Consider the following 22433-nt stretch of genomic DNA (forward strand, 5'->3'; position numbering starts at 1 on the left):
GCGATGTTCTATGCTTTCTGTTGAATCACCTTAATTTGGCTCCAGTATTACCATGTACATGGAACTACAGTCTCAGTGTTATATATAGATCACTGCAGACAGTCAGCGTTGCTCAAAATTTGTTTGTGATTCAGCAGCATGCATGCAGAAGCCAGAGCTGTCACTATTGCGAAGCCCGAATCCTTCACTAAATGCACATATACGACGAACACAACATTACACATAATTCCAGAGTTGGCTGCCATCCCATATGAAGAATAGACAAACATAATGAGGTGATATGTAACTTATACATAACTCTCAGGACACCAGCTGGCGTCGCAACCTATACATAACTACAGGTGATATGTGACTTTGAAACAAGCCATCAACCAACACGAATGGAAAGATCAACAATTAACTGCTCATAGATATTCTTCACAAAAAGAAAACTGCTCACAGATACTGCACACAAATGAAAACACAGACAATACTCCTAGCTTGCCTTGGATGTTTGCGCGTGATTGACCTCTCAAGCTCGATCAGACCCTCTTCACAACGGGTCGATGTGGATTCTCAGCGATCTCAGCCCTCAGGTATGCCAATTCAGGGTCATCATACTTACCTTCGAGCACAACTTCCTTGAGGGTCGCGAGAGATGGTAGACCCAAAACGGAACTGCTGTCGATGTATGTAGTCGTACCAAACTTGAGCACCTCAAGCTTCATGGTTGTTCCTTGTTCAAACATGACGGACTTGAGCCTTCCTTCGAGTCCCATGCTCAGCTCCAGCACCGCCAGGCTCGGGAACATCCCCGGCTGGAAACTGAGACGGACCTCTTCACCCTCGATTGACTTCTCCAACATATGCAGGAACTCCAGATGGGGTAGATTCCCAAGGAGTTGTATTGTTGTATCATGCTCTGTTATCCTGGAGCTCCGCAGCTTCAGCTTCACCAGATTCTTGAGGCCCTGGACCCATTCCGGCAGTTTGACCAGGTTGCCGTACAGCTTGAGGCTCTGCAGTGCCTCTGGAAAAGAGAATTTTCCATCCAAGCAGTCACATAGACCTGGCTCCCCCTCTGACCGGATTGACAATGACTCCATCCGGCTGAGACCAACAATTGCTGAGCACAACTCTTGTCCGTTCTCCTTCTTGACGCCAGTCACTCCAAACTTGCGCAACTGCGTGAGTTCTTTTATGTCCTGTAGAACGAGCTTCCCTCGTTGTCCGATGTTCACAACACCCAGTGTGTGCAGGGTTTTAAGTTTTCTCATTCCTCTTTGCACTAGCACACCATCCAATTCCAGGCGCATCACAACAGCAGGGAGCAAGGAAAAGCAAAAGTAAGTGCATACAGTTCGGTGGCGCATGGTATTCTGTTCATCATCAAGATACAGTATATAACAACATCCCGCCATCCATAAAAGTAAATTGCAGAGTCGGTTCTTCAATGCCTGTGGCAAATCCTCTGACATATCCCAGGAGAACCGCTCATCCTTCGATGTCTTCCCAGCACGAAGATAGTTTAGCTTCTGAAGGTTGATGATGGTCTTTGGCAACATCAATATGTTGGTATCTCTAATGTCTAGTGTCTCCAACTGTCTGAGGTCACCCAATAAATCTGGCAGCTGAGTAATACCAAGACATCCTCTTAGAGAAATATATCTTAGGTGAAGAAGCTTCCCAATATGCTTCAGGTGATGATCATGTAGAGTTGTTGTTATGTCTTCCAGGTCCAACACTCGTAGCAACCTCATCTGGCGAGAAATGTAAAATGACTTCCACTCACCAAAACATGTAATTGACCGGAGACGGGACATGTCCACTTTGCTCTCAAACTCACGCTTGTCTCCATTCCAGTTGCTGCTTATAGCTAGGTGGCGCACCATGGCTTGGCTATTTGAGCTGCAACCTTCCTCCAGTGTAAAAACAAGATTTTCTTCCATTGACTTTGAGACACCAATTTCACGAATAAGATCGTGGACTTGGCAGGAATCAATTCCTTTTGCATTATGAAGGGATTGTTGAGATGGTAGGATCATACTCCTACTTATAAGTTCCATGAAGTAAGTATCCGCTATTTCCTCCGCGGTCTTGCCGCGCATCTCCCTTGTGTAACCCTCTGCACTCCACCGACGTGCCAAACGTCCCCGGCCAACCTTGTAGTCTTCAGGAAAGATGGGCATATATAGGAAACATGACTTGAGGTGATACGATAAACCATCATAGCTTCTCATAAGTACAGTCCTTATAGTCCCAAGCTCTGGATTCATCTCCAACTCGGCGCTGATATGATCATTCAATTTCCTCCATTCCAAAGAGGTTTTTGGTTGGCTAGCCAAGAAGCCGCCTATGGTGACTATTGCAAGAGGGAGCCGACCACACTTCCTCAAGATGAGTTCTGTCTGTTCAACCAGCTCAGGATATTGTGTATCCAAATCTGTAATCTCCTTGAATACCTAAAATTCATGTGATGAACTTATTTATTATTGTGAAAATTAGATAAGGTTGGTAGCGATATTTTAATATACTTACTGAAATATAAGGACATAGAGATTAATTAATTTATACTCAAATTAATCACTAAACACAGCGTGATATGGAACGGAGCAGCTATAGACTTCTGTGGGCATGCAAGTGGCTGGTGGGTGCGTAGGTGACCCGTGACCAGTGACTAAAATATAAGGACAGTTGCTTCCTTGTTCAAAGTTAATGTGCAACTGGACCAACCAAATGGTAAGCATATATGTGATTGCATAGCTTATAACTATTTATAAAATAATGTTGGCAGTCATGAAATACAATAATGTTGGAATGCATGAATTACTCCCAGTAAAGCCCATGGTTGTAGCAATGGCCAAGACCGGAGAGAAAGGTTGCGTGGTGGATCAAATTACGTTCAAAATACAGCTGATCATTTTGGTTTGATAGCTAATAAGATGGAAACAATAATGACATATGACTATGACACGTAAAAATAAGGAAGATAATACTTTGTCATTGAGTACCTTCTTAGTGAAGAGGTCATGTGCATCCTTGTATTCTAGATTTTTGAGCATGTATATATTTTCTTTGTTCTCTGAACAAAGATCAGCAATATTTTTTTCCCTTGTGATGACTATGATCCGGCTTGTTTTTTCCATTCCATGGAAAATTGGTATTATCATGTTCCATTCTGCGGTAGATGAGAGATCATCAAGAACAATCAAGCACCTCTTTCCTTCTAAAAGCCTTGCCAGTTCCTTGCTCAATTCTGCAAGTGGCATCAATAATAATATGTTCTTTGTGCTGCCCATCAAACCCGCCACATCCTTCTTTTCAGAAGATTCTCTATCTAGTTGCATAATTAAGCTTCTAAGAAGACCTTCAAGATTGAAAGGATGCATAACTGTGATGCAAGCACGCTTCTCAAACATGCTACTCAGCTCTTGGTTTTGGTAGATATCTTTGACTAGAGTGGTTTTTCCAAGACCACCCATTCCCCACACAGTGATCACCTGGAATTCTTGGGTAGGTTGATCTGAAATTAATTTGACAATCTCATCCTTTTCTTTCTCTCGCCCAACAAGGTGAGATTCCTCCAAAGCAGTCACCGTCGTCCTGAGGCGGGTGAAGCTCTTTTTTACTATAGTTTTTTCATCTGCACCCTTTGACTGGTCCTCCGATATTTCACTCGTAGTAGAGTTGTTATCTGTACTGGTAATGGCACGGTTTGAGCTTGATTCTGTCTTAATTAAATCTGTTTCATCTTGAGAAACCTGTTCACAAGCGAGCAATGTTTAATTGTTTATCCATGTTGAGAATCCTATACATGAATGAATGTAAAATAATGCTAAATAAGTAGACTATGAAATCGATTGAATAATTCAGATGCAAACTTTCCCATAAACTGAAATCTTCACATCCCATTTCCTGAAAAACCTAGAATACATATTAAATTCAAACAAACATGTGCAGGTATACACACAGGTCACAACTAGAATGGAAGTGTGCATTCTGTTCTCAAAAGGATAACCTAGAATTTTGAATTTTTTTTACCATTGAATGCTACTTCAACACAAACATTTTTTACTTCTAATTTTAAATGTGGTGAAATAGCGCTGCTTCTTTGGCAATAACATCACTAGTATTACTGGGACCAAACAATGTTGTTTATTTAGGCAAGGATAAGATGGTACAAAATGATGTACTAATTACTAGAAACGATAAACCTAATGTGACACACTCGTTTGGGTCGTTGTTGTCAAAGAAGACCTGTATTATAAATGAGTAATCATGTAATTAACTCCACAAGCAATCCGCTAGCGAAGAGGCTGATCTACACGAACGGCATAAGGTGGAACTTTGAATATTACCTTCTCATGGAAAGCATAAATATTTTGATCAGCAGACAGTTGCCTGAGCTGTGATGCCATGCTTCCTTGCCCTGCACATAAGCTTCCAACTTCAACTTGAGCTGTAGACACTATGATCCTGCTCCCCATATTGTTGTTTGGGAAGCACTTTTTAATCCGATCCCACTCCTCAATGGTGGATAGGTCATTAAGCACAATCAGGTAACGCTTCTTGTTCACACATCCATTGAATTCCTCGATCAACTCTTGGGACGTCTTCTCTGTCTCCAACAAAACATCAACACCTATGGCTGCGTGAAACTGCTCGACCAAACACTGAACGAAGTCTTTTAGATCACCCTCAGGTCATTCTCCTTCTGGTTGATCAGCTGAAAAAGATCCAGTTTGGATTTCTCTTGCCTTGACATGCACCTTGCTTCATTAATGCCAACCAGTGCTGCAGAAGTAATGCTAGACTGCTCAGCCATGGTGGCCTTGGATCCAGAGCCCTTGATGAGATTGTAGCGCATGTTTCTCTGGCTGACATCCTCAACATTGGCTCTGAGCTCCTTCATCTGCATTGCCACACGACGCCGGTCGAGTAGGTTTCGACGGATACGCCACCAAGACTGCTTCTCGAGGCGCACGGCGAACTCCTGGAGGGTGTCCTCGACGTCATAGGCCACGTCACGGACTTGCTTCACCCAGACCTTGACCACCCTGTTGTCATCTCCATCGTCATGAGCAGACATGAGGAAAGCCTGCATCATCTCGAGCTCGTTGGTGATGAAGACCTGGTCACGCCGGACTCCGAGCTGCAGGGCCACCTCCTCCGCCAGGGCAGATGTGGCATATCTAAGTGCTCCACTCAGCACGGACTTTCCAACACTCAGTGCCGTCGCCTCCATTAGTTCAGCGTTTGTGCGGAATTATTGGTTGTGGCCGGTGGATGAAGTGCTGCTAATACAGGGTGTCAGTACAGTACCTGAGCTTGAGCAAAATCTTAAGAGGGGACAAAGAACACGAGAAGATTGGGGAGCAAACTCACAGTTGCGGTCAATGGTCACCGCGACCGGCGGCAACAGTAACCGTCACAGCAACCTCGAAGGAATAGCAACCTCCCAGGCCAATCTATTCAGAGAGAAAAAACAATATCGAAAGATAAGATTTAATAATCGAACAAGTCAGCAGATTAATAAGAATGTGTGGATGTGAAAATTTTCAGTGGAGCAGAATAGTAAGAAAGGTGAGACTGAGTTACCAGGTAGCCGGGTCAGTAGATTCAACGCGTCGCTCTCTGACCGACCAGAAACTCCATTCTTCTTGCTATTTCACTGCCACCCTAGATTTAACCAACACAAATCAGACTGTAAAGCAGGAGATCTGACATTTTAACTCCAAGCATTGCTATTTTAACAGGGAGAAATCGACAGGATATATACCCAAAATGTGCCCCGTCCACAGGTGTCAAGGGCTGTTCCTTGCAAAACCTTACAAGCAAATCTTTTCTGAGAACCTTGCTGTTCCACTGCCAGCCCTGGATTCAATCAACACAAATCAGATCAGACTCTGAAGCAGGAGATCTGACTTTGTAGCTCCAAGCAAAGCATTCCTACTTTAACTAGAAAAAAAATCGACAGGAAATATACCCAAAATGTCCACCGGCCTTCTCCCCTCTCCACAGATGCCAAGAAGGACCATGTTCCTCTCAAGATCTCTAGCAGTGTTGAGCTTGGAGGTTGGATGAGATCACCAACAAGGCGGATCACCAATGGAGGAGAGGACCGAGATGGTAGGAAGGGAGCACTCAGTGGAGACGAGGAGCAGAGGAAGACCAAGAACAGCAGTCAAGACAAGAGACAGGCCTTCAGAGAAATATAACTCCATAGGGTCAGTCCACCTACCAAGCTTCATTGCATTTACTGCTCTGTGTACGTGCAGGCTGCAGACCCACCTATGGCAGTTTGTCTAGTTCAGAAGCAATAACTACTCTCTACCAAGCCGAAATTTTCGAAATGGATGGGAGGGACTTAATATACATACTTACCAGCGTCATTAACTGATAAAATGCAGCTAAACCCCCAACCCCTAAAATTTGCAGCACATTCAAATTCAAAATCTGAAACGAATCTTTAACTACTAGTCCCAACTCCACACCAGTCAGTTCTACTCTCTTACACTGCCTGCGTTTTGCAATTCTGTTGCCACAACCTGCTTGAATTTACTTTTCACACGGGAGCTAACACAACTTAATGGCGATAAATAACAGAAATATACGCATATTACACTAATGGAGGCAACAAAATCGGGTTTCAGCTAACTCTTGTCGCTTCAGGCTACCATGGGCACAGGTGCAGAAGGATCACTCAAATTTGTTACTTCCAGCGTTTTTGTGATGCTGCAGATATGCATGACATGAACAGGATAATGTTCTTAGGGTGTGTAGACTGCAGGTGTGAAAAGTTAGCTGCTCCGCTGGTGATACTAGTCATTTCTGTAAGTGTTCTGGACAGCTATCATCCTCTGATGGCAGCTATTTACGGATGCAATGCATAATTCAAGCATTCAAACGCGTGTTCAGCAAGTGTGGCAACTCCAATTTGACAAGGGCATGGCGTGCTGTTTTACAGAAAGGAGGTCTTTCTGATAATAAAAATGCAACAATCAGATCCTCTGAATGGCAGCCCACTCAGTAAAGACAAGGACCAGAGGAAGACCAAGAATATATAGCAGTAAGGAGCAAAAACGAAAATTCAATATATATGGCTCATAGCGGCATGTGCTCTTATTATCTGGACCCATAGCCGACCTAGGGATAGGAGCTTGTTGCTGTATATCCCACCGTATTGCTGTTGCTGGCAATTGTATTGAACAGTTGTAATGGCCCACATGTGGTTCATATTTGTTGGGGGGAATAGACAGCTCGTCGTCTACAGTTGTCTATCTGCCAGACGGCCACTTCCAGGACCCGGATGTGTGATACATCTGGACCGTGCTCGACCCGTCCATCTCCATAAGCATAGGTTTCAGTTTACGCACGATGTTACGGTGATGGCAGTTTAATTATCATAAAGAGTGCGAGCTAGCTTGCTTTTGCAGCAGCTGTGTACGAGCACCTTGTCCCGATCCTTTGTTGATCTCTGTTAGTACATAGATCATCCATAGTGTTCACTTAATTTGCCTCTATATTTCTCACTTTTTTTATTAAAGATATTGCATGCATTCTCTGCCCAATTCTTCATCAAATTTAGGTTCTTAAATTTCATTTTCCTGGTATCCTTGGAGTACTTCGACATTTAAAAATAAACATATTTTTAATTTAAATGACCTGATTTTTTCAATTTCCCATAGTTTTTTGGGGTTTATTTTTTTGCCGGCTTGTCATCACGTCATTTGCTTATGTTCCAAAATCACCTTTTTATATGAGCGGTCAGCAAAACCTTCTTAACCCTTAGTGATACATCAAAGGGTTGTTAAAATGGTCAGAATTCGAAAATATAGGTTGAGAAGGCTAATGTGTCTCCCCACGAGAATTCGATATGACTCGTACCAGCATATGCATGCTCTTATTTTGAAACAAGGCATATGCTTATTATCGACTTCTCTAGTGCGCCCATCCTTCTTGCACACGTGTCCTCTCCAGCAGATCGGCACCTACTCGGACCCTACGATTCAACATTGCCTCTTAGTTTACAATCTCAGAATTGCACTCCTCTAGTAAACATGAGGAAGACAGCAAGGAACTGTACAAAAAAAATGGGAATGCTATCCATCCAGGTAATTGAGCTGACGTGACTAATCCAACTTCCAAATCGATATTCAGCATATGTTGAGTGCAACAAATCTTACCTCTAGAACCAACTCGGTGGTCGTGGATCTGGCTTGGTAGCAGACTCGCCTGAGTCGGCCGCTTCGCTGCCTACTGTGTTGGCTTCTGAACAAGTTTCTCCCCCTCAAGCAGCCCCATTTGGGACGAATCTGGTCCTGTCGCCTCCTGCCGGCTTCGGCTTTCCACCTTGCTAACTCCATTCAGATCCAAGCGCGGCGGCGTTCTGATGTCATGGAAGATGGGCAGCCTGATATTCGTAGCTCGGGTGGAGTTATAAGTAACGATCAACGCTCAGGTGCCCATGGCCATGGAGGACGATAGAGAAGCAGAGACGTACCTGCAAAATGGATCTGCCAGGAAATCCATGGCGGCGCAACCCCCTCTTCCTCGCAGGCTGAATCATCTTTCGATTTTCCCCCTTTTCAGCACTGACATCTATCCCCTGCTCGTACCATTATGGAGCCGAGCAGTGTAAGCGACGGCTAGTAAATTGGAAGGGGTAGCTCGCGTAAAATTCTGGACCAAGGTCCAGCAACAACGCACCTAGACCAGCCGTCTTGTCCGTCACCTGCGAGCCGTCCCAACAACCAAGATTCCTACGGGGTAGCCATACCCGTACCCCCCCTTCGTACCTCTTTGTCATACGGCGACCAGGGAATACACCCTTTTCTAGCGCTTGCGCATGTATCATTTAATGCCTCCCCACCTACCAATCATGCCTATCCAATGGTCCAGATAATGCTACTATATGCAAGTATGAGCCATATCGCTGCTTCCGGAGAAAAAACACTACTCTCTCCGGAAATTACTGCTGAGACAGAGAGCACCTTCATTGTGGCTGATGTATTTATTCTGTGGGTCATAGAGAGACAGGGATTCAGAAAAATACAATGGATTACCTATGGTCCAGCCATGCTTCATTGCATTTACTCTCCTCTCGTTACTCTGAATCGCTCTCAGTTGGTTGGTCAGTCCACCAGCCATGCTTCATGCATCTACAACTCAGTTGCTAGTACCTGCAGACCCTTGGTAGGTGGTGATTACGTAGTAGTACAAAGATTATAACAATCTACAAAACGAAAATTTTGAAATGGATGGAAGGGACTTGATTCATTACCAGCTACAAAGAAAATATCAATATGTATATTTACCAGCGACATGAGCTGAAATGCAAATTCATAAAATTTGCAGCACATATCCAAATTCAAAATACCTAAGAAAGTGCAGCAACTCCAATTCGACATGGGCCTCACGTGCTATTTTACAGAAAGGAGGTCTCTGGTAGTAAAGCATGCGGCAATCAGAACATAGAAATGGTAGCATACTAGGACAAGACAAATAATAACCTTGGTGTGATGATCAGAATCAATAATGGATATGGTTCGAGCAAATCTTTGAGAGGATCGCAGGGAATAAACAAGCTTATAGGTTTACTGGCAATTTACCTTCCAACTACGCCCTCTGAAAGCAAGACAAGCCGTTATTGTCCAAAATATATAACAAAATTATGCACAGTGCACAACCAATACTCCCTTCGTTCGAAAATACGTGGTGTCTTTTGTTTCGTTAGGATAATCAAATACTCCCTCCGTCCCATAATATAAGAGCGTTTTTAACACTACACTAGGGATGGAGGGAGTAGTTAATTACTCACAATCAATAGGCCAAGTGAAAGCAAGATTCGAATACTTCCATTGCCTGAAAGCAAGCACAGTGAGGGAGCTCAGAACATTCTTGAAAGGCACTGGGGAGTAGGTATTGTAAAACAGTGATTCCTAAACAAACGATAACATACAATCCATAAGTTATAATTCTATCCAGGCATTTTATGATGTCGTCTGAATCATACATGGTTATCCCTGTGTTTGCATCCACCTGCAACATAAAGAGTGATTTTGCTTTCATCACAAATCGTTTATGTTGAACAAGGGAGCAGAGCACCCTGTTTTCATTTGGTAATGAAAAGCAACGTAGGCACATAGATACAGAACGAACAAAACCCGCGTGAAATATGTAAGCATAAGCATACATGGGACACACACGACGGAATTCAGTCATCCAGATGTAAAAGTAGCATCAAGTTTTTGTTCGACGACAGACTAAAGTTAAAGTAACTAGACATTATCAGCTAGTTAGTCAATGAATTTGGGTCGGGTGTCAGTTCAGCTGAATCTGCACATGAATTGGGTGTCAGCTCAGTTAGCACAAAGCTCAGCATTGGTTCTCATCAAAGTAAAATTGGGTCTCAGTTCAGCTAGCACAAAGTTTAGCGTTACTTCTTATCAAAGTAAATTGGGTGTAGTGTTCAGCTAGCACAAATTTCAGCGATAGTTAGTTGTCATCAAATTGGAGGGACACAAAATCTAATACAAGTACAAATACGAAATCAATCGGCCGGGGTAGTTAGATTTGGACGGGGAATGGAAGGACGCGTGCGAACCCTAGGGCGAAGACGGGGGTGCTGAAGGCAGGGGCGAATCTACTAGGGGGGCTTTAACAGGCTTCAGGCCCCCCTCCAGCACTGCAAGATTTTTTTTACTACTAGTTTCATGGCCCAATTCAGCCACTTGCAAGCCCAACCCAACAGATATTGGCATGATACAGGCTTTGAGCCCACCCTCCAGTTTCTGTCTAGATTCGCCACTGGCTGAAGGGGAAGGGGAAGGCGCCGGCGATGCTGCCCTGCTGGCCGTGCTTGACCTCGACCCGCTTGTGCGGGAGGTTGAGGCGGTGGTTGTGTCTTCGAGCTGCGTGGCGACCCTGCTGAAAGCGGGATGAGGCTTGCCGGTTCAACCGATGTCACATGCGCCACGCGTGACCGCGAAAGAGAGAAAGTCGGGTGGCTTGCCGGTTCAGATAACCCGTGTGACTAAACTGCACCCGCAACGCAAGTTCTATGACGGCTTTTTCTGGTTTGCAAGTACCATGACTAAAGTGCACCCGCAATACAAGTTCTTAGACCGCCAGTGACATTTACTCCATAATGAGGCTTCCATAATCTTGGGTCTACAAACGAAGCTCTTGGCAGCCCCGAAGATCATATCACCCCCTACATACATAAAGGGGTGTTGTTACTTTGGGGGGTTTTTCATCGGTTTTTTTGTTTTGCTGCATGCGGGACAGAAAAAAATCGGTGGAAGACATGGGATGATGGGAGGGAGATCAAACGAGGGATGGAGGGACGAACAACATACAAACTCCCCTTTAGGAGTAGAGATTAACAGCAACATGTCAAGTACTTGGTAGCTAGTACAACATCAGTTCAGTAAGCCTTGAGATACAGTAACTGAACTGGGATATGTTATCCTCCAAGACAAATAACGAACACATACCGGAGACATTTGCATATAGCTATCAGGAAACCCTATCGACATGACCTTCATAGTCGCCAGTCTGCATTAATACACACAAAAATGACCGACATGAATATAAATACATCCATCACAAGTTTAAACCGAAGAAGGCAACTAACAGGTGAGGAGCTCAATACAACTTTAAACCCGAAGAATTACACAACCGACATCCATTTTTTATACCAAAAATGGAAGAGCAAAAACCATCAAATATATATTCTTGCACCTAACAGGGAACTAATCAAGAAAGCATAACGAGATGAAAGTTCTCTTGATTTTTCTACCTTGGTCCCTCTTCAGAGCAGGTTTATTTTGATTCGGAGCGAGCTGGATCCGGAGCAGCGCAACAAGCCTTGCTTCCTGTTCTAACTCTATTCTGCTGCTGCATTCTGAAATTTAACGTGCAGCCAGACCAGAGAACCCGATTCCATTACTTACAGCGCAAGTGACTCTAAAACAAGTTACCAGACATTGCCCTAATTATAAGAACACAGAAATACAAAGTTAACACTGCAAGAAAATGGAAACAGGGGAATACTGCAACAGCAATCCTAGCTTGGCCTTAGATCGATGCATAGGACTGACTCTGGTCTAGAGCGTAATTTGCTTGAGGCTGGAGAGTGACGGTAATCCCCGAACGCAAGTAGGAGAATGAAAAAGGTAGATGCATCATTGTCAGGACTCAGTGCATGTCCCTTTTACCCAGTAGCCAAAATAGTTCAACTTCTGCTTTTGTTCTTTACACAAAATTAAACAAGAATATACAACTGTGTGAGCCTAATACTCCCTCCATTCCAGAATAAGTGTCGTTGTTTTAGTTCAAATTCGAACTAAAACAACCACATTTATTTTGGAACGGAGGGAGTACATAACATATAGTAATGGGCACAAACTTATTAATAGTGGAACAAGTAATCGATGAATGCTACATACATCAATACCTGGTATACTACAATCAAAAGGAAACAGAGCAATACAATATTAATCCTAGCTTGCCTTGGATCGCTGTTGTTCGATCAGACCCTTCCACGACGGGTTGATACGGATTCTTGGCCAGCTCGGCCACAGGTATTCCAACTCAGAGCTAGCCATGATAGAGACCTTGGAGCACAACTTCCATGAGGCTCGAGAGATATGGTAGCCCGGAAAGCTGAACGAACTATTGAAGGCTGCAGAACAAAACTTGAGCAGCTCAAGCTTGATAATTGTGTGTTGCTCCACCATCGTACTCCAAGATTCGAATCAAATAAGCATTGTCTTCCTTATCCACCATGAAGCTTCTGGAAGGGAAACTGACATGCACTCACCAACAGGTGGCCAATACAGGTCACAGGAGATTCGATGCATCATCTGCAGAAGCATTTCGGATGATGTTAATTTGTCTTCGGTAGTACAAACAGTTAATGGATAAACAGCACAAACAGTTCAGATACATGGACCAACTTGCGTACGTGAAGCTGGAGAGAGATGAAGCAGGTAGATGCATCATTGTCAGGGCATGGTTCAAAACTAAAAAATATATACAACTGCCTGGGCCTAATACACAAAACATATAGCAAAGCCTTTTTTGCTTCTCTTTATCTTGAGGGAGAAAGCAAATTAAGTGTTCTGACTTCTGACAGAACACCCTTTCAACAGCAGCCGGAGCTCAAACTGAAGGGAAAACATATTTCATTTTATCAGAGTAGCAAAAAATAATAACATTATTACACCTTGACCGGCGACTGTGCACGAAGGGTCTATGTTTCAAGTACAGAGGACATATAGTTACAGCTGGGCAATGCAACAAGGAAGCACGCAAACTGTTTGAAGATTAACACTGTTAGCAATAATCTTGAGTTAGTAGTACTTTATGTCAAGTAGTAGTCTGATTAAGGTGGCCGCTTGTGTTTTGGTTAACTAGGATAAGTTGCACGTGGGTTAGTAGCATGCATGGACTTGTACGTGAGGACTTGGGTCCTTACCCGTGTGGTGTTAGGAAAGAGAAGGAGTACTGGTATGTCACGTCTAGTAGTCCGTCTAGGTTATTAGTAGGAGTCCCATTAGAATTGGGTCAGGTGTTCAGGCGTTGGTATGTGTATATATACACAGACGTGTGCGTGAGTTTTGTATCGTGTACAAGAAAACAGAAAATAAAAAGAGGAGAAACAAAGGGCACGACAAGAGCCCTTGGCTATAAAAGTTTTGTGCGTGCGTGTTCATTGTGATTTGATGTGATCGATCCTGTGGGCGAGTTCCAACAAACACAGGAAGCAATTAATTCAGATGCAGCTCAGGACGTAAAACAACAAGACCTTACTTATATGATTAAAAAGAGGAAACTCAAGACAAATGCTAGTATTAAACATAGTTTATACGGGGAGCAAGGTCAACCATTCATATAATACCTTCCATGGATTGAAACGCTGTGGCAGAACCGCTCAGAACCTCTTCAGAACGGGTCCATTTTGATTCGCAGCAAGCTGGTGGCGCAAGCCCTCCACGGAATCTTCATTGTAGTCATCATTGTCCAGCATAAATTCCTTGAGGCTCCAGAGAGATGGTAGCCCAGAGAACAACCCAACGCTGAGTTCAGAATCCCAAGTTCGAAACTTCAGCAGCTCCAGCTTTGGGGTTGCTCCTTCTTCAAACTTCACCAATTTGAGGTTCTTTATGAGATCCAATTCCAGCACCACCAGGCTTGGGAACATGTCCCGATGGAAACTGAGACAAACCTCATCACCGTGCTGGAACGACTTCTTCAACAGATGTAGGAACGCCAGGTTTGGTAAATCACCAAGGAGTTGTATTGTTGTATCATGCTCTAGTATCCTGGAGCTCCGCAGCTTCAGCTTCACCAGATTCTTGAGCCCCTTGACCCATTCCGGCAGTTTGACCAGGTTGCCGTACAGCTTGAGGCTCTGCAATGTCTCCGGAAACGAGAACTTTCCATCCAAGCAGCCACATAAACCTGGCTCCCCCTCTGACCGGATTGACAATGACTCCATGCGTGTGAGACCAACAATTGCTGAACACAACTCTTGTCCGTTTTCCTTATTGACGCCAGTCACTCCCAACTTGCGCAACTGGGTGAGTTCTTTTATGTCCTGTACAGCATACTTTCCGCGTCGTCCGATGTTCACAACACCCAGTGTGCGCAGGGCTTTCAGTTTCCTCATCCCTCTTGGCAATAGAACACCATACAAGTCCAGGCGAATTGCAATAGCAGGCAATAGAAGACAGCAATATAATCTGCATGCATCACGGTGGCTGAAGTTACCACCATGAAACACACATTGAGGTGCACAACACGCTATACAAGAAAGCAGCGGCATGAGACAAAAAAGACATGGCCTATTTTGGGTGCCCCGTGGAAACTCATGTACAAACTCATCATCGATTGAGACCACCTCATCCACCGAAAGCCTGCCAGCATGAAGATTGTTTAGCTTCCGAAGCTTGATGATTGTCTTTGGCAGCAACAGTATTAGGGTTTGTCTAATGTCTAGTGTCTCAAGCTGTCTCAGGTTGCCTAATGAATCTGGCAGGTGAGAAACATCATCACATCCTCTTAGAGAAAGGTATCTTAGGTGAAGAAGCATCCCAATATGCTTTAGGTGATGACTATATACACCTGTTGTGTCTTCTAAGTCCAGCACTCTTAACAACCTCATCCTGTCAGAAACAAAAAATGACTTCCACTCTCCAAAACATGTAACTGACCGCAGACGGGATATGTCCACCATGCTCTCAAACTCACTCTTATCTCCCTTCCAGTTGCTGCTTATAACTAAGTGGCGCACAGTGGTCTGGCTATTTGAGCTGCAACCTTCCTCGAGTGTAAAAACAAGATTTTCTTCCATGGACTTTGCGATACCAATTTCACGGATAAGATCATGGACTTGGCAGGAACTAATTCCTTTTCTGCTATGAATTGATTGTTGAGATGGTAGGATAATACTCCTGCTTATAAGTTCCAAGAAGTAGCTATCCGCTATTTCCTTTGCAGACTTGCCGCGTACCTCCCTTGAGTAACCCTCTGCACTCCACCGACGTGCCAAGCGTCCCCGTCCAACCTTGTAATCTTCAGGAAAGATGGGCATATATAGGAAACATGACTTGAGGTGATAAGGTAAACCATCATAGCTTCTCATAAGGACAGTCTTTATGGTCCCAAACTCCGAATTCATCTCCAACTCGGCGCTGATATGCTCATTTAGTTTCCTCCACTCCAAAGCAGATTTTGGTTGGTTTGCTAAGAAGCCACCTATGGTGACTACTGCAAGGGGGAGTCCATTGCACTTCCTCAGGACCATTTCTGCTTGTTCAACCAACTCAGGATATTGCTTATCCAAATCCATATTCTGCTTAAATACCTGAAATTTGAGAAATCATATTCTTTAGTACCCAAATGGTAAATCCAGTATGGAGTAATCTTTTACATACTTGTAGGACTGTGCTAGCTTATTTATCTCATATACTATCACATTTTTACGTTTAGCAGTTAAAAATGGGAACTAGGGGTCCTACAGTCAGTGGCGTAGCCAGGCCCAGGCTACTATGGCCATGGCCTGGGGCGTGGCTCCACCATCCTTTGTACACTATAGCTATTTTTGCTACTGTAGCTGCCATAGATACTGTAGCTATGAGGGCTGGCCCGGGGCGTAGCCCAGCCCTGGCCACGCCACTGCCTACAGTCACACTTCCTGAGTCACATGTTTAAACATTTGCTCTTGGTAGTACGAAATTAAATAATTAAAATATTATTCCGAGTGAACTATGAGCAAATATGCAACTTTCAACTTACGAGTAAGTAAACTATATAAAGCAACTTTCCATGTGCAACGATGAAGAGAGAGACAAGTTCCCAAGTGCTGGTGAACTCAAGGGAGGGAAGCTCCTCTACCATCACATGCTGCCATTCCAAGCAAACAAAAACTTCATGGTAAGTTGTCTCCGGAAAAGCAACACCTCGCAAAACCAAAGCGGTTAATAGCGGGTTGTGAACAGGGGTGATGGCCATAGGTAGGAGGAGGTGACACATAAGAAGAAGACGCTTCTCCTGAAGAAAGCGGTGCATCAAGATGAGATGACACGCAAGGGGGATAGAGTTCATCATGAGAAGATGGTGCATCAGGAGAAGACATTGCATCAAGAGAAGTCGGCACATGAGGGAAAGAGGGCACACTAGAAAGGATCCACAACACATGGGCAAAATGAATAGAAGGGAGGATGAAGCAGCAACACAAGGACGACGCATGAAGGAAAGCGACAAGCTTGGAGTCAGGGACTGGCAGGCGACATCACAGACAGGGACTGTAGGCAATACTGGTGGCTGACGGAGCTCCGACTGGTGGCTGATGGAGCTATAGCTAGTGATGGTGGCGATTACTTCTCCCCATCAACGACAGTCATAGGAGAAGCAGCAACAGTAGCACGAACAAGGAAGCAGAACACCGACTTGGTCCGGATGTGTTTAGTGAAGCGGAAGAAGCAGCTTGAGCACGAGTGCGGGGATGTATTGATCAATCGAGAATGGGCTTGGACTTGGGCACACGGGAGTAGAAGACAGTGGATTGATCTAGCAGAGTGATAGTGGCTAGCAATAGGATAGTTGAAACCGACCTACACTGAACTAGACCAGGTTCAGACCTAGTCAAACCTACACTGATCTAGATCAGATCCAAACCTAGTCGAAATCATGGCTGTGGTTCAGAGCATTCATCTCTCGATGATCCCCGATGAGATAATGGCTAGGATAGTCGAAATCGACCTACGCTGAACTAGACCGGGTTCAGACTTAGTCGAAATCATGGATGGGGTTCAGAGTATTCATCTCTCGACCATTTCTGCTAAGTTTCTTGTGACTTCCAGTTCCACACATGTATCCCTTTTTCGCTACATGAGAAGGTTTGGAACATTAAGGCAGAGGTGAAGGTTAAATTTTTTCTCTGGATTTTGCTTCAGAATTGGCTGGGAGCATCAGGACATTTGCAGTAACTGTGATCAAGTTTTCAAGTCTGCGGAACACCTGTTTTTGGACTGCCCCTTTGCCAAAGAAGTTTCGCGCGGGGATGGGGTCTCCCACCCGGTCGCTTTCAAGCTCCTCTTTCTACATCACCATTAACAAATGGTGGGCAAATTCCCATGGATTAAGAAAGAAAGGAAACGGAGTGGGCTTCTCAAAATTACACTGCAGGATATTTTTCTCCGTGGAGTAGGCTTCTTGGAGCAGGAGTGTTCGACTGGCTTCACGCAGTGATTTTAGGAAGCTGGCTCGTGGAGCACTTCCGAACGGGCCCTAAGTTGATAGGTTCTCGGCGGCGGTTGGTGGTTTGGCGTCTCTATGCTGTGGGCAAGGCATATTCCGTGCTCATCTTGGGCCTGCCAGGGATTCCTCCTCATTGTGGGGTTAAGCCGGAGATGGCCTACTTGATGGGAGGTGGGACACCTTTTGTTTCCATGGTATGAGGTGGTGATTCGGTGCCGGTTATGGGGTGGCTAAGATCTTCCTTATGCGGATATTCTACCTCGTGTCCAGTCTCCAGTGTGTGCATGGAAGGCATTAAGTCTGTTGTGGGTTTCATGGAGTGTGTATGGTAGTGTGCATCTACAGGTTATCAGGCTTTTGTTCTCCATCCTAATCTAAGGCTGCGCATTATTATTTTCAATCAATGCCTCAAGAGAACGGTTTGACCATGAGGTTATGTGTTTGAATCCTGCAGCCTCTTGCAGAAATGTTGGCAAATGTTGTGTACAAAACACCCAAAGTGGTTAGACCATCCTCCGGACTAAGCAGAAACTATGTGCACCGGGCCGCTCTTTAATCAGTGCCGCAAGACACTTGAGCGCATTCTCGAAAAAATCTGTTCACTCAACTTACGGTGTTCTAAGGTATACAACAAATGTAGCCTTCCATTTGGCGTAAATAGCCCGAAACTACCAGAACTGGGGCAACTGTTGCAAAAAACTACCACAATTCAGAGACCGAACAAAAAGCTATGACCTCCCCCTGGCCCCGCGACGGCCACCTCCACCGCAGCCACTGGTGTGGCTCACCTGCGCTGGCTACACAGTTGCCCGCCGCCTCCCCTATGGTGAGATATGTGATACAGACGGTGTCGTCGACCACGAGTGGATGGACGACTCGGGAGGAGGAGCTCGCCGAAGAAGAGGGGCTATGGCGCAACGGTGATCCGGCGGTCGCTGGCCGGTGGCGGGGCTGGCAGCCGTGCGAGCACATGAGGGTGATGGCGGCGGCGGTGTTTATCGAGCAGGGAAGATGGAGATGAGATTTCGGACTGGAAAAAAAAAGAGCTGTGGATTTTTTTATTGACACTCACTTGTGGATCCTTGATCAACTCTTAGTTCACTCAAGTAGTAGGGAGCAAAAACGTCATTTACAAATGTGGAAAACATCGAGGTACTGTTCAGAATAGAACTTGTACTTTTCGCTCCACAACTAAAATGATGGGAAAAACCCTACATCGCATGACTGACACATAGAAATGAAGCATGACATATACTTGTTTTAAGTGGTACCTTTTTAGTGAAGAGGTCACGTGCATCCTTGTATTCCAGACCGGTGAGCATGTATATATTTTCTTGTTTCTCCGAACAATGTTTAGCAATAGTCTCTTCCCTTGTGGTAACTATGACGCAGCATGTATTTTCCACTTCATGGAAAATTGGCACTATCATATTCCATTCCATAGTAGATGATACATCATCAACAACAATGAAGTACCTCTTTCCTTCTAGAAGTCTGGCCAACTCCTTGATCAACTCTGCAGGTGACATCAATAGGAATTTCTTCATTGTGTTGCCCATCAAACCCACCACTTCCATCTTTCTAGAAGATTCTCTATCTAATTGCATAACTAAGCTCCTAAGAAGCTCTTCAAGATTGAATGGACGCATGACTGTGACCCAAGCACGCTTCTCAAACTTGCCACTGACTTCTTCACTTTGGTATATGTCCTTGACTAGAGTGGTTTTTCCAAGACCACCCATTCCCCACACCGAGATCACCCGCAATTGGGTAATTCGATTTGAAATCAGTTTGGTAATTTCACCTTTTTCTTTCTTCTGCCCAACAAGATGAGATTCCTCCAAAGCAGCCACCATCGTCTTGATGCGAGTGATGCGATTTTTCACTTCATGCTTTCCGTCATCACCTTTAGACTGTTCAGGTAATCTCTCCACAGCAGACGATGTGGAGTTGTTATCTACACCAGTACTAGTTGTGTTCGATGTAGTTAACCCGGTTCTACCTTGACAAACCCTGTTCACATGTTAGCAGTGTTATATATCCATTTTGATAATCCTATACATGAAAGAATATAAAATATAATGCTAAATAATTGAAGCAAAAGTATGCCATTAAATGTGTTGAAAACTTCTAATGCAATATATTTCTAATGCAAAAATAATTAAAGCACAATCAAATGTGTTCAAAACTTCAAATGCATTATATTTCTCGTTTGATTGAAAAATTGAAGTGTTTCTGTTCCATTTCTTGAAAAATAGAACCTAAAACTAAATTCGGTTAAATCACATGCAGGTACACACATTACTAGCTACTTGAATGGGAATGTGTATTCTGCTTCCAGACAATTTTCCTATAATTATTTTTTCTTCAATTAGGTATTACTTGCATGTAATTACCATCCCCTTTGGCCATATGCATCGTTCTGATGCAGAGGCTGGGGAATAACCTCCTTTTTGAAGAAAAAAAATTACCATTCCCTTTAAATATCATGGATATGTTATTTTTATATTGCTTGAAAAATTGATATTTCAACGTTAATTAAGGTGCACATAATCAATCCTAAAGTTGTAACAGAAATTTTATCCACAACTTTAGGTATATAAATGTGCAACTACCTAACTACACACAAATTTGTAAATTGTGCAAGCTACCTGGTTTCCTTTAGATGAAGTATCAGCGACATGGTTGTCGACTGAAAAATAAGAACTCCCGATAGAGTAAAAGAACAAGGCCCATTTAATTCCAAATATGGTACTTAAAACACAATCGTTAACACAATATATAAATTACATGAACTAAAGAAAAATAGTTTATCTAGCAATTACAATATAGTGCAAAAAAGTAATATGACTTACTAGGTATTTTAAACCTAATTCTATATACCAAACAGGTAGTAGAACTTTGAATATTACCTTCTGGTGGAAAGCATAAATGTTTTGATCAGCAGACAATTGGTTGAGCTGTGAAACTATGCTTTCTTGCCCTACACATAAGCTTGCAACTTCAACTTGCGTTGTAGAGACTATGATTCTGCTCCCCAGATTGTTGTCCGGAAAGAATCCTTTAACCCAATCCCATTCTTCAATAGTGGATAGGCCATTAAGCACAATAAGGTATCTCTTCTTCTTCACATACCAATCAAACTTCTCAGCTAGTTCAAATGGTGTTGTCATTTCCATTCCAAACAGGACTGTAGCCCCTACAGCCGTGTAAAATTGCTTCACTAAACTCTGAATGAAATCTTTTGAATCGAAAGGATGTGTCAGCCTGACCCAAGCTCGACATGGGAATTTGGTTTTGATATCTGGATTCTCGTAGACCACCCTGATGATGGACGTCTGCCCAAGATCAGCACTTGTTCCCCACACCGCTATCACCCCTAGGTCAGTATTCTCATCTTTGTTGAGCATGAGCAGCTGGGCAAGATCCACGTTTGATTTCTTGTATTTGGTGGCATTCCTCGCTCCATCGATGCCAAACAATGTTGCAGAAGCGATGGCAGATTGCTCAGCAGCTGTTAACACTGGCTTGGATCTGACGAGGTGGTAGCGCATGTTCCTCTGGCTAACATCCTCAACATTGGCTCTGAGCTCCTTCATCTGCTTGGCCACGCGGCGCCGATCCAGCAGTGTGCGACGGATACGCCACCAGGACTGCTTCTCAAGGCGAACAGCAAATTCTTGAAGGGTGTCCTCGACATCATAGGCCACATCGCGGACTTGTTTCACCCACACTTTGACAACCCTGTCGTCATCATATCTCTCGTCATGGGCAGTCATGAGGAAAGCCTGCATCATCTCGAGCTCATTGGTGATGAAGACCTGGTCACGCCGGACTCCAAGTTGCAGAGCCACCTCCTCCGCCAGAGCGGATTTGGCGTAACCAAGCGCTCCATCCAGCACGGACTTTCCAAGGCTGAGAGCCGTGGCCTCCATTAGGACGGACAGATACAGGCAACACTGTTGTTAACGCTAGGTGTTAGTGTTAGAGCTATAGCAGATCTCAGAGCTGGGAAACAAATAACATGAGAAGAGAGGGAAGCAAACCTTTGTGGCGGCAGCAACCTGGATGGCTATCAAGACGCCCTCGGTCTCAAGGAAAGACTCCCTCCCAGAGCAATTAAGCATACACAATCTGCAGGGCAAACAAAGAATTTAAGAACCTACTACTATCTATTTAGCAAAGGGAATGCCTCCCTCAATTAGGATCAATTTTCCATTGCCGGAGCACAAAAGAGATAAAGGAGTTACCAGCAGGGAAGAGGAATGGACGTCTGTGGGTTGCATCATGCTCCGACCAACCAGAAGATGGCGAAGAGGGCTGGGACTGAGATTCTTTGCTTCCCGTTGTTGCTAGCTATTGGTTCCACTTCTATCCGCAGAAGCAAAGGTAAATGGAGGGCAGGGGCAAAAGAAGCTTCTTTGCTTCTTGCTGCAGCATATGCATCCAGGCATGGTGCCTTTACACTTTGGTGTTCCTTTCTTTTGGTAAAGATGGATCGGATTCCTCCTGTCTGGTTTTCGAATGATGATTCCTGGAGTAGGCTTGTTGTGATGGATAAAGCAAGAGTTCCAATGAGGTAACATGTTTTCCTCGCAAGAGAGTACTCCCTCTATCTCGAAATAAGTGTCTACGGTACATCAAAGGAATTTGGGCCGTTTATTTTTCTGGTTTAACAACCCAGA

At 44.2% G+C, this 22433-nt stretch overlaps 1 protein-coding gene, 1 long non-coding RNA gene and 1 pseudogene across 2 annotated transcripts; all 3 read right to left on the minus strand.

The window, feature by feature from the left end:
• Positions 1-404: 404 nt before the first annotated feature.
• On the minus strand, positions 405-5261 carry LOC119317438 (annotated as a pseudogene).
• A 103-nt stretch (positions 5262-5364) lies between these two features.
• Positions 5365-6193, minus strand: LOC119318306. Its single transcript, XR_005154166.1, has 4 exons — positions 5966-6193; positions 5759-5853; positions 5578-5658; positions 5365-5447 (listed from the first exon to the last, which is right to left on the minus strand). It is a non-coding gene; the product is annotated as an uncharacterized LOC119318306 (long non-coding RNA).
• Positions 6194-12582: 6389 nt separating this feature from the next.
• LOC119318886 (disease resistance protein PIK6-NP-like) lies at positions 12583-21683 on the minus strand. The gene is made up of 4 exons (XM_037593712.1): positions 20657-21683; positions 19020-19756; positions 14063-15853; positions 12583-12657 (listed from the first exon to the last, which is right to left on the minus strand). Exons 1-4 carry the CDS (start codon positions 21681-21683, stop codon positions 12583-12585), a joined length of 3630 nt encoding a protein of 1209 aa, XP_037449609.1.
• Positions 21684-22433: the final 750 nt, after the last annotated feature.

The sequence above is a fragment of the Triticum dicoccoides genome, chromosome 1A (assembly GCF_002162155.2).
Source record: "Triticum dicoccoides isolate Atlit2015 ecotype Zavitan chromosome 1A, WEW_v2.0, whole genome shotgun sequence".
NCBI classification, from domain to species: Eukaryota; Viridiplantae; Streptophyta; class Magnoliopsida; order Poales; family Poaceae; genus Triticum; species Triticum dicoccoides.